Raw genomic sequence first — 17,968 nt, 5'->3', positions numbered from 1 at the left:
CCAAAACCTAAGATAAAAAAGACAATTTGGAGATTGGTCTGGACAGGGGGTCCAAATTAGGTTTCTTTAGCAACGAATGAATAATAGCATGCTTAAAAATGTTTGGTTAAGAAACAGAAGCCAGAGAACTGTTAAACAATTGCAAAATAACCAACAGTGGAAAATACCTCCTTGAGCTGTTTAGTAGGGATGATGTCTGAGATGCAGGAAGAGGAGTTCATATAGGAGACAGTATCCTCTAACACTGATTGAAATGAGAATAAGAGGCAGAACAAAAATGGGAAAAAGAAAGAATCCAAGGGTCAGGCTGGATACTGATACTCTCCAACTTATTAACAAAATGAGTGAGTTTTTTTTTTTTTTCCCAGACAACTCATCAGGTACAGAAAGAGCGGTGGAGGGACCGCTAATAGTCAATTACCCTAAAGAGAACTTTATGATTGTAGTTATTTCTAGATATCAATTCAGAGAAAAAGGCCTATATCACATCCTTAACAGCTTTCTAATAAATCAACATCTGATTTTTGTGTTTGTGTTATGTGCCATTTCAGATGTGTTTACCATCCAGTGATTTTCAACATTCATTTTATGGGCTTGAGTGTGATTTTTCAACCAGGGGAGCTTATTTAATTTTTGTTTCCTAGTTTTAAACTCTTCAAATTGGTCTGGATGGACAGGCTCTGGTCATTAAATGAATATAACAGTGCATATGAACCAAGAGGAAACATAGGGGCCATTAAAGGTGGATAAATTAAAGGCATCACAGTATTTAGTTCTCAACCAGTGTTTAGAATGTGAGAATATATTGTAGGGTTGAGAATAAAGCTGTGGTGGAACTTTAAAAACACCAAAGAGACTAACTGGATTGGAAAACCAAGACTAGGGTGTGACCTTTACAATGTGTGGCTAATTGAACAGATTGAATGAAGTTAAAAGAGTGTATAAGATCTAAAAAAAAATTATTGGTGAGGGAATGGGAAGGACAACATGCATGAATATTAAAATCACCCTGACATATTTAGACATAGCAATAAATAAAAGCTCAGAAAACTGATTAGGGAGGCCTAGAAATTAAGATGCAGAATAAGGGGGCAAGGCCAGCAAGTAAGAAACTTAACACTTCAAAAGGAAACAAAATTATCAAAAGTAACCGGATGGCACTTGTAAAAAAAACTGCTAGAGACCACCCACTCTAGCAAAAGACCTGGGAATGTGGGAATACTGAAAATCAGGGGCATAGCCTCAATCAGGGGAACAGGATCCCCTAGTGACAGCCATGTCTCTGTAATCCTAAAAGATTCGGATTAGTAAAAGCAATAAAATAATTAAAGATAAAGGACTTATTACTAAAAGACATGACAAGGGGCAGCAAACAGGATGGGAACTGCACATAGCCTATATGCTCCCCTACGAGGCTTTCTAGGAAAACAGCAGGGGGATCTGTTGTTGCAAATCACAGAGAAGTGGAAATAGCAGATGGCCCGCAGGGGGAGTAAGGGACAGCACCAGGGGGAGAGGATGGCGAGACGGAGCTGACCAAATGAGTTTTGGACATGGCCTCACGTAATAGAGGAAGGGGGTTAAAATGGCCATGTCCAGAGGAGGAGGTTTTTTGAAATGGTTGTGAAAAAAAAGAGGAGAAAGTAAGAGGATGGATCACAAATGACAGGTCCAAGCATGTGTGCAGCAGAAAACCTACAGGGAGTACTATTGTCACTGGGGCTACGATACCGGAGACATCAACAGTAGATGGCCCGGTCACTGTGAGAGGGGTTGTTGTTTTGTTTTTTTTTGGCTGCCCGATGGAGCTACATGTGGGTGGACAGTGCTGTAGGAAATGTTTGAAGATAGAATTTTAGCCCACAGAATTTTTGGATGTAGACCATCATGTCTGAACCATTGTCTGCATTCCCCAAAAAGGCTAAAATTGTCAATGTAGGAGAGATTACGAAAGTTGCAGGCCGAGAAGAGCCAAGTGTGGAGCGATAGCAGCGTGTTGAAACATCTGTAACCATGTACGTGAATGCGGCTCCTTGATTTGAGTGTTGAATAAGTGCAAAAAGTTAGACTTAACTACTGATGATGTCACTGATGCCAACATATACAATGATAGTGGACATTATAATGATTTAACTGAAGATGGTGGTGCCTAAGAGGGTTTCTTAGATGTACAATTGGCACCCAAATGTAGGTAGCAGGGGTTTTCTTGTAGGTAAACCTCATCACAAAAACAATAAGCTGTAAAGACATCATGCCACACTCCACATGTGTAGTAAGAAGATGTGACATTCATAATTTCAATAAGGTTTAAATCAACTCTTCCAAACTGACTGCTTGCCAAATGCACACACTGATCGCTGTGTAAAGTTTCCAGTTTTCATTGCAAAATGTTTTCGAGGTCAGAGTCATCCAATCGTGTAGTGATTTTGGCTCGATATAAAGAGCCAGGCTGAAAAAGTGAACTCCTGCCAGGTTAACTATTGCACGAGGCCATTTATTAAACAAACATTAAGAGTGGTTTCAGTGACAGATCACAGACGGCTATACTGTTGTTCCAATCAAGCCTTCATATCAAGTGTACTGCACGCTTTCCCTGGCAAGAACAAGCCAATTCAACTTCTGTTCAGGAGGCATGAAACTCTTGGTCCTCTGGCAACACTTTTATCTTTAAGTTAGTCATAAATTGCCCTTATTACCGACTGTGCTTGAATTCTACAAAACAAACAACAAACAAAGTATTTAGGCTCATTCAGCTAATTATAGGCTGTTTTGTTTTATGCATTTTTCACATTTAAATCTACTGTACCTGATATACCTGATACAGAATATCACATGGGCATCAATCAGCTGTTTTTCATATATCACAGTATACTCAAAGAATAACAACACATACTGAAACAACATTTAAAGAATCACTATCATCATGTTTCTTCCCATCCCTGCTAACAAGAGTAGTAATCATACACAGAGCCCTATTACAGCACCGCCTATTTCCAGTGAGATGATGACAGTGGCTGCCAGTCTAGTCGGACTATGTTGCTGCTGGCTGTCAACATCTCCACTGTGTGTGTGAGAGCGAGAGAGATAAAGACATAGATACCAATCATGTCCTGCACCACACGCGATAATTACTGACAACCTGATTGCACCATCTAGAAATGTAGATTATATGTCTGCAATGAAATGTCAAGTGAGTTTACATGTAATATATGAATCACACTTTATTCTGCTAGATGCAATTATACGAATCAAGCGTTTAAGATGTGCATCCCTATGTGTTTGTCAGGCTCGTGTTTGTCTATGTGAGTGTGTGCGTGTGTATCACTCTCAGCAGGCCTTAGTGTCAAGTTGCCAGCCAACAGATCAGCAATTCTGGAAACAGCGCTCCAGTCTGGCTCTGAGAGAGGAAGATGAGGCATGTGAGAGAGAGAGAGAGAGAGAGAGAGAGAGAGAGAGAGAGAGAGAGAGGGAGAGAGAGAGAGAGAGAGAGAGTGTGTGTGTTGGTGTGGGAGGAGGGGCTGGTATTTGACCAGTGAGAGTGTGAAGAGTTTCCCCTAGCTGTGTGTGTGTGAGTGTTTGTACGAGGGCTGCAGCACGCTCAAAATTTCAGGAGTGACTCAACCGTGCAACGCGTGCTTCTGTGGGTATTTATACGTGGTGAGGTGAGGAGGAACTCCTTTTACTCTATCCCTGGAGGGATTGGGGAGGGGTGGAGGTACCCACTCAATGCTTTAGGACAGCCCTCCACACCCCACAACCTCCTCTTTATATACAGAATCCATTAGCTAAATTTTTAAACAAGAGCCCAAATGCCACTTCAAGTATACACACACAAGCAAGAGCCAATTAGGTACTGTTCAGTCTCAGGCGGCTCTGGCTGAAATGACCAAAAGTACTCTGATAATGTTATCCAATCAAATACATGTAGATAACATATCAAGAGACCATGGGACTACTGTTTGACTTAGACAACAGGAAACACTGAAAAACAGAATCCAGCACCTCTATTTTCCAGCTAGCTGCATAATAGCTTAGTTAAAGTTGCATTATCATACAACATTAACAATAAATAATACAAACTCTTCTCCTGCCCACTGGGAAAGTCTGGTTTTACTTGCCCTTCTGCTGAAACTATGATAGAGCAGTACTGAAACTAATAGAATTCTCTCACAAATGACACTCACAACTTCTAAGTAAAGTCATCTTATTCATCACATGCCACTTGCTCCATGATATTTGCGATATCCCAGTACATCAGAAGATGTATGTAACAACTGCTGGTTAATATTTGATGCCGCTCTAATACACTCAATTTTTTTGTTCTGTTGATTAGTCAGTTGACAGAATATTAATTGGCAACTATTTTTATAATCTATTGATCATTTAGAGTCATTTTCTCACACAAAGATATCAATCATTCACCGCCTCCAGCTCTTTGATGCTTCATATGACTGTAAACTGGATGTATAGTCATTAGGTACACCTGTGCAACCTAATCCGATCCAATACAACAGCTTTTACTATTAATTCGACATTTTTAAGTTTATACATTTTCAGTTTTGTTGTTGTTGAAAAGTTGATCATTCTAATTTAGGTGTATTACTGAGGTCTTACTAAGTGGCGGTGGTGTACTATGGTGCTTTATATTGACTGGTTTTCCTAATATTTTGCCCTCCTCATGTATATTAATGGAGTGGACAAATTTTTAGGAACACCATTCAATACAATGCACCCTACCTAGTACACCACCATCATTCACTGCAACATCAATAATAGACATAAAGCAGAATTATCAGCTGTCTGACAATGTAAACAAACACTGAAAATGTATAGGTTTCATAAATGTTGAATTTATAAGAGAGCTATTGTATTGTATTGAATTAGATTTTTTAAATTTATGACATTTTGTACACGAAATTATAATAATAGAGACATCAAAGGGAAGATTATTGCCATAGTTACAACCTATTGTAGTTAGTCAAACTCATAGCAGGTTTATTAATATGGCAGCACTGATATAGAGTATTGGTAATATATATGTCATTATAAATTGTTAAGAAAAAGTGACATTTCTTCCCGCTAATAACAACAACAACAACAGCGTCAGCAACAACAACAAAAACAAACCATTATCGTGACAGTGCTGTGTGTATATTAATGTAACTTCCTTACTTTCTTTGCTGAGCTTCACAGCTTCACCGAGGCAGTAAAGCTCTTTGTCGCTGTTCTCCAAAGATGAGTCTGCGTCTGAATAATAAACCCAAAAAAAAAGCCATTTAAAAATACGGCAGGAGCATTCACAACAAAACTTTGGGGGCCATGCGTTTGAAGCCATGCTGGTGTGAGGCTGTCTGTCGGGGGTTAGCATTAGCTCGCTACTAGCGCCTAGAGCTGGCTTCCTGAATCAAGTGGAGCTGTCAAAGCTAACAAACTTACACCTGGACAGTTACGGGGTTGCATTAACAGCTCGCATTAAAAACTAGCTTTAAAACTCTGCACTGTAATGGTTAGCTTTATCCACTCCGTCTGTGCACGTCTGCCAAAGCAACATATTAATAATGCATTTCGTGGTGATATTTTTTTTTTGACAGTTTACTTTGCTTAGGCTTTGACAGACCCTGCATGGTGGAGGAGCTTAACTCAACTCAATCACAGACAGTTGGAGCACGCACTTCCCGACAGTTTGTGCGCAAAAACAACAACGCTATCGACGTGCGAACTTACTGTCAACAAAACGTAATTTAACCGCACTGACGAAGGAAGACCAAGGCTGGCAAAGGAAGGTATCCGGACTTGGTATTTGGCGATCCAGTGTCGCCATTGCTCTTCCTTCTTGTTGCTTTGCTGAGACCCGTTTTTTCCTCTCTCTCCTTCTCGCACGCAGCAGCAGCAGCAGGCGAAAAAACGAAAGGACGAGCTACGCTGACGTCACTGTCGGCTTGCTTCGGGTCCGTCCGGCGTCGCTCGGAGACAGGGCGGCTATTCACGAGTTCAAAAGTTCAGTGTGCAGGTACAGCTGAAAGCCTCTTAACATTACAACAGGGTGCTCACTCCAGGACAGTAACAAGGTCACATGAGAGAGCACATTAGGAAAGATTAGAAATTACACATTTAAATAACTTTGGCCAATCTAAGTGAGACAAAACTGACATAATGTGCCTGTATCTTTATTTATGTAGCACTTATAGTGTTTCACAAGGAAATAAAATAGAATAGATTAAACAAAATTAGACACTTTTTGGATGGTTCAGCACAGAATTTAATCTTACTGCATTGTATGACTTCTGTGATTTATTTCGGTCCTTATGAACTATTTTCCAAAAAGAACACACATAAAAATAAATAAATAACAATAATGCATTAAATCAAAAGGGAAACCAAAATAATATGACATAAATTTTAAACTACATTTCACCCAGTAACATGCCTTCAGAAGTTTCACTCTTAATCACAATTGTTGATAAACTGAAGTGACTTCAACTAGATTTTTTAAATATATATTAAGATTCAGGGCTCTTGAGAAAACATTCAGGACTGTAGCCCCAAAAGCCAACCCTAGCTATGCATAAAACATCATAAAAAGAAGAGAATAAAAGCAGAAACCAGCAAGGTAATTAAAAGTCAAAGGTTCTGCTAAAAATAAACTTTTTAAGTCCTTTTTAAAAATTCTCAGTCCAGTAAAAACTGATTTAAAAAAAAACATTAAAAAAAATATGGGCACACACATACATATCCAAACAGAAGCATAAATATATGTATAAAAGCATACACAAATACACTTAACATTGGTACATTGCAGGAATACAATCCTTACAGTAGGTTTTAACTTTTTAAAAAGTTGACACAGATATCGACAGTCTGATGTCTATAGGAAGTGCATTCCAGAGTTTGGGGTCCCTAACAGTGAAAGCCTGATTCCCTGATTCCCTGTGGTTACAAAATTGGACCTGGGTCGATAAGGAGTAAGTGATCTAATATCATGTGATGGTTTCATAGAATGTTATATATTCTGGGGCCAGTCCAAGTTGGACTTTAAAAGTAAGTAACACAATTTTAAAATCAACTCCAAGATATAAAGAGAGCCAGTGCAATGATGCTAAAACAGGTGTAATGTTGTCCCTTTTCTTACTATCCAGTAAAAGCCTGGCAGCTAAATTCTGAGCAATTTGTAGGCATAATTGCTTCTGACTAAGGCAGGAGTACAGAGATGCAATAGTCCGGATTATATATATACATATATTATACACATATGACCATCTCCAAATCACTGAAGAATTTAATTTTTTGGAGATGGATCTTGATTGTAAAAAAAATACACGTTTGGAAAATGTTCCTTAAAGGTGAGGTTACAGTCAAATATAATGCCTACATTTCTAGCTTCTTCTTAGTAGTACCTCTGTTTTATTATTGTAAATATGCAGGTAGGTTTGATCAACTCTTTAATTTCAGGTAAACAATTTTGCACGTGATTAGGCTATTTGGGTAATTTGGGGTTATGGGTATGTATATCTGGGTAGTGCCTGCATAATTGTGGTAGGATACATTATGATGAAGAGTTTTTTAAGAGGGGTTGTACCATATTATGTTTAAACCTGGATAGAGAGCTTCTAGTGACTATTTATTTTTAACAATGGAAAGAGGAGGTCAAAACTATGAAAACTATTGCTTTACCATCTAACATTACAGTGTTAGTATAGCCCAGATGACATTCTAAGGTTACAGCTGCAGCATTACAGTGACTTCAGTTGTTCACAAACACACACAGCAAAAAGTCTATTTTTATATGCTGATTTCACTAAAGGGCCTAAAAGTGAAGCCTGAATTATGTTGCAGCATTGTGCATGTGAGGTCTGAGGTTGGACACCACACCGCTTTCAAGAAGCTACAAGATGTCCCTAGTAAGAGTTAATATTATGACACAAATTTCCTCCCATACAAAATATATAGTTTGATTTTAATTGTAGCCTCTCAAATATCACATGGCTGTTGCACAACTTATCCCATCTGATGCTGTTTTACAGTTTCTTGGGACAACAGGTCAAGCAGACATTTGAACTTACTAAATAAATTATAACGATGTCTCTGCTACATTCAAGTGTCCTAAAACAACCTTTTAATGGAAGACACTTTCTTTAACATGTCGTACCAGGAAAAGCACAGGTACAATTCATAGAATGAATCATCGATAAATTCCATGTACGTGGGCAGGTTTCCCTCCTGTTAACGCCCCCTACACACACACACACACACACATTTAAGGCCTACAACACTTTGCAGTCATTTAATAATGTTGAAATTAAAAAAATAGAGACGTCACAAGTAAACAGAATTGAAAAACTACATTCTCCTGGTCAATTAGTTTTATTGTGCTGATGTTTTTCCAAAGATGTTATATAGTCAGCTTCTCCCGAGTGTCAGAGTAGGTCAAGCCCATGGCCCTACGTTGACCTCTTGTGGCTGAAAATAGAACCTGCATTTCATGTACAATGTCAGACTACATAGTGGCAGCACATGGAACCATCGACTTTTTAAGAAACCTGAAATAAACCACAATACTTCTCTCCTCAGATATATTGAACATGCAGTTTTAAAGATATGACTTTTATTCAAATGATGCACCGCAACAGTTATATATACAGTTGCATGCATCTTCATCTCATCTTTATAAATAAAATACCTCATAGAAACATTATAGCAATTCTGCAAAGCCCTAAACCTAAGATTTATTTTCAGAATGAAATGTCCACAGGTGCAAATGATCACCACAAATAAAAAAAAAATCCCCCCGAAATCCAAGTGTGATTAGGCATTCTCTCTCTCTCACCACACTCACATACTGTAAATGTCCCACTTCATGGTAAATCCGTTACTGTCTGGTGTTATAAATCCTGAACAGAACTAAAGAATCTACTGCGTGAACACCAACGATCACGCAAATGTTCTTTTTAGCTGAATCAGAATGAGAGCACGAGTCAAGAAGATGTTGGAGATACAGTACAGAGGAAATGACAGCCTTAAATGAGGGTAAGGAAATGACCTTGATTAGTTTATGCTGTTGTGTCAAATCAGGTCATACTCATATCCATGCACGCACACACGCACACACACACACACACACACACACACTTATAATGATTTGTGGTTAATGCAATGCTTCCTGTCTTTCGCATATTGTACACTCACCAGCTCAGTCATCTATTATCTATAATCTAAAGCTCTATCTTTTGTCTGTTACTCTTATACACACATGGGATAACTCAACCACAATGTTGTGACAAACCTAGAACTAAAAAGTACATTTCTGGAGTGTTATAAGTGCTTTAAATTCTTTAACTCTTGTTTAACATTTTATTCCCCACCAGATTAATCACAACAGGCCAGTTGAATCCAAGCAAAGACCTCAGACCTCAGACCTCAGATGTTTAAACCTGCAAATACATATATCCATGCATGTGCACACATACCGTATATACAACCACACGCAAGCAGGGAAATCACCAAAGAGATCAATGAAAAAAAATCATTCATTTTTATTGCAAAAACAAAACATAAAGGCACATTGAAATTTTGCATGTCACAGAGTGGATGTATATCTCTTCAATGAGACAGTTTGGCAGGTTAAATGCACAGGAATCATTGACAAAGCTATAAAAGCTGGTTGGATGATTACAAGAGTACAGACAGAGGCATAACCAGTACACCCCATAACACTTGTTGCTTCATTTAACTTTGTCCTTGGGTAAAGTTAAATGAATTTACATCAACCTGCTTACATTTTTTGCAATATCAAAATAGGCAACAGACATAAAAGAAAAACACAATCAGGAATTACTTCAACTAACCGTCTACATACTGAAAATTAAATGTAAAAACAACAACAACAAAAATACCAATGGAAAATAAAGACAGACTGGTTTGAATGACAGCAAAATAATTCATTTTATGTCACATGGAGATATTTACTGAGCTTAATTTGGGAAGAAAAGAACAGAGCTTTGGCAGAATATTGTGTTTAACAGTAATGGAAAAAGTAAAGAAGTCGCTAATACATTCAACATGATATGAAAAAATAAGGATTTAGTTTTTTTTTTAAATTGACACAATCATGGAAGGATTTAACCTTCAAATGGTACCCTAGTAGAGACTAAACTAATCAAAGCCTGAAACTGGAAGATTTCAAACTCACACAGCACTCACAGGGCAAGATCAATCAAGTATTATCTATGAATTTACAAACTCACAGTGCTTTGAGTGGCATCATAAAAGCATATTAAGCACCATATGAGGGCAAAATATATTAACTAGGAACACCTTCCTGATATTTGGGTTACAGCTAATTTAACAGTCACTGTCTGATGTGTCATAAAGCTTTTCTAACTTCTTCATCTACAGGTCATCCTTGGTTCTAGTTGTTATATTATTGTACTGAATCAAGAATAATGGCTTCATCAGTGTATCATTTCTACTTGCTGACACTATTTCAGAAAGGAGGAAGATGAAAAATCCTGAATGAATGAATGACACAAACGGTCTGAATCTTAAAACATACAAAATGTGTAAGTCCTCACATTTAAGGCCAATGACAAATTTATGAAATATACTGTATGTCACTAAAATACAGTACAATGAATGTAATTTTCTGATATGGTAATAAAGTGTAGAAATTCATAGTGCACTACAAACAACATCACCTCTCTGTCGCCCTGAACATCTTAATCAAATTTATATCCTTACTAAAAAAAAAAAAAAAAGTACCTTACATTCATCAGCATACAATTAAGCAGAACAAATTCAACAAATATACTAAAAAGGGAACCAGGGAAGTGAGAGAACTGCTAGACGTGTAAGCCATAACACTGCTATAAGGCTCAAGTTGTGAGCACATTTAGTCATTGTCTGCACTTCTATCTGCTTACTAAAGCATAAGAAACCACATTGGTGTTGTTGTAAGAAGGCACAAATAAAGGCTTTGACATACTTATTGCATTGGTGTTGCTATAGTATATATGGAGCAGGTAAAAATAAAACATAAAAGCTGATCTACTCAAACATGTGGTGCAGGTGTGGTGCCTATTCTCCTTGTGCTGCCACCACCGCAGGGTTGCTTTAGCCCTCTAGATGATATTTTTGGGGAAATTTACATGTCTTTCAGAACTGTTCTTAAAAATGTGTACCATGAATCTGCAGGGAATGATACGATAAAGACATTTCAGGCTCTAAAATGCCAATTCAACTCTCCTATGACTAGTAAAACTGTTGCTACCGTGCTGAAAAGGTCCAAATCCAAGATAATAGCTTTTATATCAATGATCTACCAAATTCTCCTTCATCTTATTGTCTTCACAGAGCATTTTGTGTGTGTGTGCGTGCATGTGTGTGTACCTGTGCTCTAACTGTGGCTGTTTGTTACTGTCTCCTCTGTGTGTGACCTCTGTGTCTGTGTGTGTTGCGTGTTGCAGTGTGTATTAGATGGGCGCAGGGACCTGTTGCCTTGCAGGTCCAGACTGGGTAGAGAATTTCTGAGAGTGCCAACGGGTCTCCTTGTACACAAACCAGGCATTACCTGCCCACACAAACATGTTGAGGTAGCCAAACACCTGGAAGAATGAGAACATGGGGAAGAAAGTATAGTAACTAAAAAAAATGTTGAAAACACAAAAGAAAACATTTCCGACAGTGTATGGATTCTCACACTGTGGCCACATTTGTGTTCATCCCAACAAATTTGATTTTGGACCTGTAACACAGGAAATATTGAGCAGAGCACGGCAACAATGTCTGAGGTAAATGAAAGTGTTATTGCTCGGTGTCTCATGACTGTGAGTCAGGCTGCTTGATGTTTATGATGCAGTCTGCTAGCATACTATTATATAAACTGGGGTGATGGGACGCTGCCAGAATCAATGACTATATTTCAACTGGTCAAATTCACAGGCTAAAACCGAAGATTTTTGATGAACTCATCATGAGTGTGGATTTTAAATGGAAATGGATACATCTTTTTTGTTTCTTCTCACCACTGAGATGTTGAGTGTCCGCAGGTTGGCAAACTCTGTGACCTCACAAGTGATGTTGCTCCCCTTGCAAAATCCCAGCGTGGCACTGAGGCCGTCAGTGTCTGTGGCGTCCTTCACATTCTGCAGGCCCTTTGCCCAGGCAGATGAACACACCAGCCACAGGAACACCAGGGCCGCTGTGATCAGAAAGTCCTGGAAATAAGAGTGGACACGAGAAATTTCAGATCTGATACGTCATTCATTTCAGGATTTGATTTAAAGGAACTGTGTGTAGGATTTAGTGGTATCTTGTGGCGAAGTTGCAGATTGCAACCAAATGAGTACACCTCCCCTTCATGCTCCCTTTCCAAGTTTGTAGGAGAACCTACACACAGTGGCTGCAACAAAATGCAAAAGACCTCTCTAGAGCCAGTGTTTGGGCTACTGTAGAAACATGGCGGTGTAACATGGTGGCCTCAGTGGAGGAGGACCTATTCCCTATGTAGATATAAAGGGCTCATTCTAAGGTAATGAAAACACAATGATTTTTACTTGTATGGGATTATACACTGATTGAAATATACATGAATATTATATTCCATTTCTGCCATGTCCATTTCGCTAGATGCCACTAAATCTTACACTGGTCCTTTAAGTTTTCGATCAGTACTCACAAAAATGGGTCCAAAGTCAGAGTCCTTGTAGACGTGCATGTAGCCCAAGTAAACCAACAGAGCTATCATGCTATACAGGAAGCAGATGATGGCGATGCCCACGAAGAACTCAGATGAAGAGGCGGAGTCTCCCACCATGTATGTTGCTGTGACGGAGTTATTACAAATAGTGGCGTTTCCCTCAATGAGTGGAACCTGGCTTAACCTAGCCAACAACACACGATGGAAAGTTAAAATAATTGACTGTTATTTAATTTTCATTCCTACACATGTTGTCCTAGAATTGATTTACTATCCGTGAAGATGATTAATCACTTAACATTTCAGACCTGCGCCCGATGGTGAAAATCACCAAAACGCGTTGGAATTCTCACCTAAATGGGTAGTGAAAGTTGGCGTTGAGAGTTTCATTTCTGCCATCACCACAGAAGAGGGATATGATGTTCCTCCCTGAGAATCCACCACAGCTTCCAAAAGCAAATATGGCCGTGAGCTGTTTGGAAAGAGAAAAGAGGGCGAGAGATAAGGAGATTTATTAAACAGGAAGAGATGATTTTATAACATTCTTTCTAATAAAGCTGTGATGCAAAATGTTTCTTTTAAATGACAGACTGATTATTGAATGTTTGTTTGAGCATACTGAACAAAGATGGAAACTGAGGACACAATATTAGCAGTGAGGAAGAACTAATGGCCAGCTGGAAATTAAACTGTTTCAATGTCTTGTTTATAGAACAGTAACTTCAAGGACTTAATAAATCCTGATTAACGAGTGAATCAAATGACTCTTTTAATGTCTTAAGATAAAAGGAAAATTGAATTAAATAAAATACAATAAAGTGTGGCTTGCAGAATGGCTACTCTAATGCTGCCATTCAGCCATTGAATTATTTTTCTTGCAGGGGCAGAAAAGCATCTGATTCAGCGTGTAGGCCATGTGACACTAATACTCCTTAAAACCAACACATGCTGAATTCTTTTAGCCAGAGTGGCTGCGACTAAGCTTAACCCTCAAGCTGCAGCGGGTGAAACACTGATCATATAATGTGATGGCTATTAAGCTCAGTCTGACTCCCACCGATATCGATTTACTCACACTTAAGAGAAATAATGAAGATCTGAAAATTTGAAAATGTGCAACATAATTGACAATATTCTGTAGAAAGGATCCGAGCTGTCAACAGTTTTCATAGCTTCATATCATCATATATTTAACACTTAAAAATGCTTTGAGGTATTTTTATTATACTGTAGCAGACAGCATGCAGTGTAGTGGACAGGAAGTGTGTCCCACCACATGACAAAATGTTGGTCTTTATCATAAATCACACACTGAAAGGTAATGACAGACAAAATAAATCTCTAAAAAAATATTTTCTTAAATTCTGTTTCATCAGCACGACTGTATCGCACACTCAGCTGAAGCCTAAGGTTCACACCACAAGACCCACACACACACTCACACACACACACACACACATACATACTGTACATTTACACCCACACACCCATACACACACCTCCAGGCCCCTTTCCAGATGTTTCTCCAGATGTCACTGGCTGCCACTTCCTGTTTTTCTGGCGAGACACCACAGTAAGCTACTTTGCTCGCACTCTTGTTTCACTGTAACACTTCCATTTGGAGGTCATGGAGTCACAGCATGAACAACTGTAACAAGCCTGCATCGATCAAACACACAGATTTAATATTTAGTCATGCTTCCACTAAGTTAAGTTAGAGGTTTGTGTGGATAGCTTCCGATAAGGACCTGTAATCTGACTTTAGCTGTAAAAAAAAAAGGGGGGAAAAAGAAAAATATCCTCATAAATCTGAAGTAAAACAACCAGAATAATCAGCAGTATTCACCTGCTCTTACACAGGGGTCATTGAGTCCAGGTCAGTCTGACTTTACCAAAAAGCCAGCAATGCTTGTGTCTATTTTACCACAACGTTTCCTTCATAAGACCACAAAAACCTGACTCGCCCTCCAAAAAGAGAGAAACAGCTTCATCATCACAATCCAGCATATTGAGTTACGGATGCAGCCTTGTAGCATCTGCTACTCTGAAGCCCCTCTTCCTGTTTAAGATAATATCTCTTGAGGTATGAGTGTTTAGGCCAGACCACTAGTGTGCCAAGTAAACAGCCTTTTTAATTTGGGTTACTCCGAAATATACAAGCTAGACAGACATGGGACAAAATATAAGTTAATATAAGTTAATATATAAGTTATGCAGTATTTAACCAGTTACATTATTCACTAATGAAAGTTTTGTTAGGCTTGTTGTGTGTGCACCTGCTCCATCCTACAAACTGAAATGTATCATGATTATGTTGAAGGTTATACTTAAATGTTTGTAACTGAAAGTAAATTGTACAACTATAAAAATCAGTTAGAAAAGCATGAAGTGCAGCAATTTAACAAATGTGCCCATTCTTCACTTTTTCATACCTAGAATAACTTTAGCCTTTAAATATTTGTAGCTGAAAGTAAATAATACAGTTTCTAAGATGTTATAGTTAGTTGGATAAGACAACTAACAATAATAAAACAAGTCTAGAGTTCATATTTTTCACAGTGACATTTGGTACCAATAAAAATCTAGTTCTTGGTATCCATTCAAACTCTTGTATGTACTTAATTATGTTTTATATACAGTAGATATTACTATACACTGTTGCACTATTGTGTGGGTTGGAACTCTGTATCAGCACATACTGCAGGCCGTTCCAAGTAGGGCTGCAACTAAGGATTATTTTCATTACTGATGAATGTGCTGATATCTCAGTCAGAGCGACGTCCTCAAATATCTTGTTTTGTCTGACCAAGCAGACCAAAAGCCCAAAAATATTCTGTTCAGTCTCACGTATGACAAAGAAAAGCATTGAATCGTCACATTTGAGAAGCTGAACCCAGCAAATTTCTGGCATTCTATCAATTAATCAATTAATCGTTGCAGCATGAGTATTAAATGAGCGCCTGTTTGCACACACATGTATTGTTCAGGCCCTTGTGAAGAAGAACATTTGTTAAATAAGTGTTACATAAGGCCAACACAGTTATACACACACTCACACACACATATACACACTCACACAGAGCCTTGTCCTGAGTCAGATGACTGTGTCTTTTCAGTTTCTCTATAGCTCTGGATATGTATGTGTGTGCATGTGTGTGTGTGCATGTGTGTGTGTGTGTGTGTGTGTGTGTGTGTGGGTGAGAGTGTGTGTATGAATGTATGATGAGAAAATAGAACAGCTGAGGAAAACTGTAGCTGAGTTGCATTACCCACATTGGATTCCTCTGACCCAGTTATGTAGAGCAGAAGTGATTACTGGACTTTCAGTGTGAGACTGTTGTATATTCTCTCATGACAGACAAACTGAGTGAGTGAGTGAGTGAGTGTGTGAGTGTGTGTGTGTGTGTGTGTGTGTGTGTGTGTGAGCATAGGCTAAATAGTTCAACCATCTGCACAGTTACTCAGGGGTAAATTATTGTTGAGAGATGCATTAATCTATAACTGTATTGTTTGAAGGGCAGGCCCATGCAACCCAGCAAATCCATTTGTAGCTGACACACTTCACCTAACTTTTTCTTTTTCAGTCTATGAATATTAATGCTCTAAATTCACAATGTTCAAGGTAATAAACTGACACAGACATACAAATGCAGGAAATCCTCAATTGTGTCATAAACTTTCTATGTTAGTTTTGGAGACAACTGTTAGCTGCAGATGTGTGCAAGCTTTTAATCCTTTGTATGATAGACTTGTGTTAATATTTGGGAGGTTTACTAACATTTTTTTTCCCATCTTTATTTCTAACAAATAAAAATGACTTCAGTGACTTTTCTGAAGGAATGTGATGGAAATCACCAGGGGAAAGGGGGGGGGGGGGGGGGGGAGACCAAAGAAAATAAGTGAACCTCCCTGTCCTCTGGGTATGACACACACAGAGAGAGAGAGACACACACATATACACACACACTCTTATATATATATACACACATCTAACTTACCCACTCCACCAGCTTGACGAAGCCCAGCGGCTCCTTCAACGGCGACAAGTTCAGCCGAAATCCGGTCATCATGATTTTGCTTAAGTTCCAAAAAATCTTTATCCAGTTGCTCCTTAACTGTGGATGTTGGTCCAACAGGGAGGAAAAAGGGGGAGTTTTTCTTTTCTTTTTTTTTTTTGACAGAGTGACGTGGTTTTACTGCCAACACTGCAAAAAATGACCAGTTGAAGTTTTTTTTAAAGTGAGTCATACAGTTCAACTTTTCCCCAAATAAAGTGAAAACGTCCGATATGGAGATGAAATCAGCCCCCTCGTAGTAAAAAAAATGCAGCTTCAGAATTTTAATCAACAGATGTTCATAGAAAAATATGAAGTGGATGTGGATATTTTTTGCAGTGTAGGTTGAAAGACTGGCGCTCCGCTTGGTTGGTGATGCGAGCAGGCGATGTAGCGGATAAAGCGTGGAAAGTGTGCCAAATTGCGCTTTGCTTTCGGTGAGAAGCGTCATGTAGGTTTAGTTACAGGAAAGGGATGCCAAATGAAAAAAAAAAAAAAAAAAACCGTCACACTATCCAATGGCTTCCGCACTGCTGCAAGAACGTTTTTTTTCCTTTAGTGGACTGGAAAAGTCTCCCAACTATCAAAATGCCAGAGAGACAGCTTCATATAACACGCAGTTACTATATAAGCAGTTGATTACCAAATAAAATACGCGCGCAGTAAGGAGTTAGGTCTTTATGAAAGTTACGTATCTCCAGATTCTAGTGCCAAAAGTGCATGAGAAGTGTCCTAAGGGAGGTTTCATTGGATTGTGCGTTTTCTTTTCATTGGGTCATATGACTGATCCACATCACACCAAAAGTTTTTCTCTAAATCCTTTCATGTCTAATATAGGACACGTGTTATTATGAGGCTCGAAGTTAAATTTTAGTTTTACCACACTGTATTTCTCTATACTGTAGAAAGGACACAAATTAAAGATTAACAGGTCACTCTACTCATTTTACACATGAAAATGAGTTGAAGTCCTCATGAGGAAAACTATTGAACCACTGATAGAGTCATTGTATCTCGAACTGTGGTGTAACATCTGAGCATTCGTCTTTTTTTTTTTAAACCCATCTCTTGCAACTTTATGGTGCAATGTTAAATCGCAAAAAACTGATTTACTTCTTAACCTGTTGTCCTCAGGTCAAGGAAGGACAGGAGGGAGGAAGGAAGGAAAGGAGTAAGGAGGGAGGGAGGGAGGAAGGAAGGAAAGGAGGAAGGGAGAATGGAA

At 38.6% G+C, this 17,968-nt stretch overlaps 2 protein-coding genes across 2 annotated transcripts in view; both read right to left on the bottom strand.

Moving 5' to 3' along the window:
- The window catches only part of atxn7l1 (ataxin 7-like 1), a 30,389-nt gene extending 24,534 nt beyond the window's left edge, over positions 1-5,855 (bottom strand). Inside the window, exons 1-2 of the mRNA XM_053314139.1 lie at positions 5,725-5,855; positions 5,173-5,247 (exon numbers count right to left, since the gene is read on the bottom strand). Of these exons, the coding sequence (XP_053170114.1) occupies positions 5,173-5,247; positions 5,725-5,821 (172 nt within the window). The 5' untranslated portion in view covers positions 5,822-5,855. The remainder of the gene's footprint in view (positions 1-5,172; positions 5,248-5,724) is intronic.
- A 5,582-nt stretch (positions 5,856-11,437) lies between these two features.
- Positions 11,438-16,803, bottom strand: sypl1 (synaptophysin-like 1). Its single transcript, XM_053314144.1, has 5 exons — positions 16,690-16,803; positions 13,045-13,163; positions 12,671-12,875; positions 12,018-12,209; positions 11,438-11,597 (listed from the first exon to the last, which is right to left on the bottom strand). Exons 1-5 carry the CDS (start codon positions 16,759-16,761, stop codon positions 11,466-11,468), a joined length of 720 nt encoding a protein of 239 aa, XP_053170119.1. The 5' UTR covers positions 16,762-16,803; the 3' UTR covers positions 11,438-11,465.
- Positions 16,804-17,968: the final 1,165 nt, after the last annotated feature.

Source organism: Scomber japonicus, chromosome 23 (genome assembly GCF_027409825.1).
Source record: "Scomber japonicus isolate fScoJap1 chromosome 23, fScoJap1.pri, whole genome shotgun sequence".
Lineage (NCBI taxonomy): Eukaryota > Metazoa > Chordata > Actinopteri > Scombriformes > Scombridae > Scomber > Scomber japonicus.
This window is presented reverse-complemented; position numbering and strand designations above follow the sequence as displayed.

Coding starts and splice junctions, on each gene's coding strand:
- sypl1 (XM_053314144.1), bottom strand. CDS start 16,761: ATGATGACCGGATTTCGGCTGAACTTGTCGCCGTTGAAGGAGCCGCTG. Junction 12,876..13,044: donor AACTTTCACTACCCATTTAG/GTGAGAATTCCA, acceptor GTTGTTGGCTAG/GTTAAGCCAGGTTCCACTCA. Junction 12,210..12,670: donor CTGACTTTGGACCCATTTTT/GTGAGTACTGAT, acceptor TCTTATTTCCAG/GACTTTCTGATCACAGCGGC.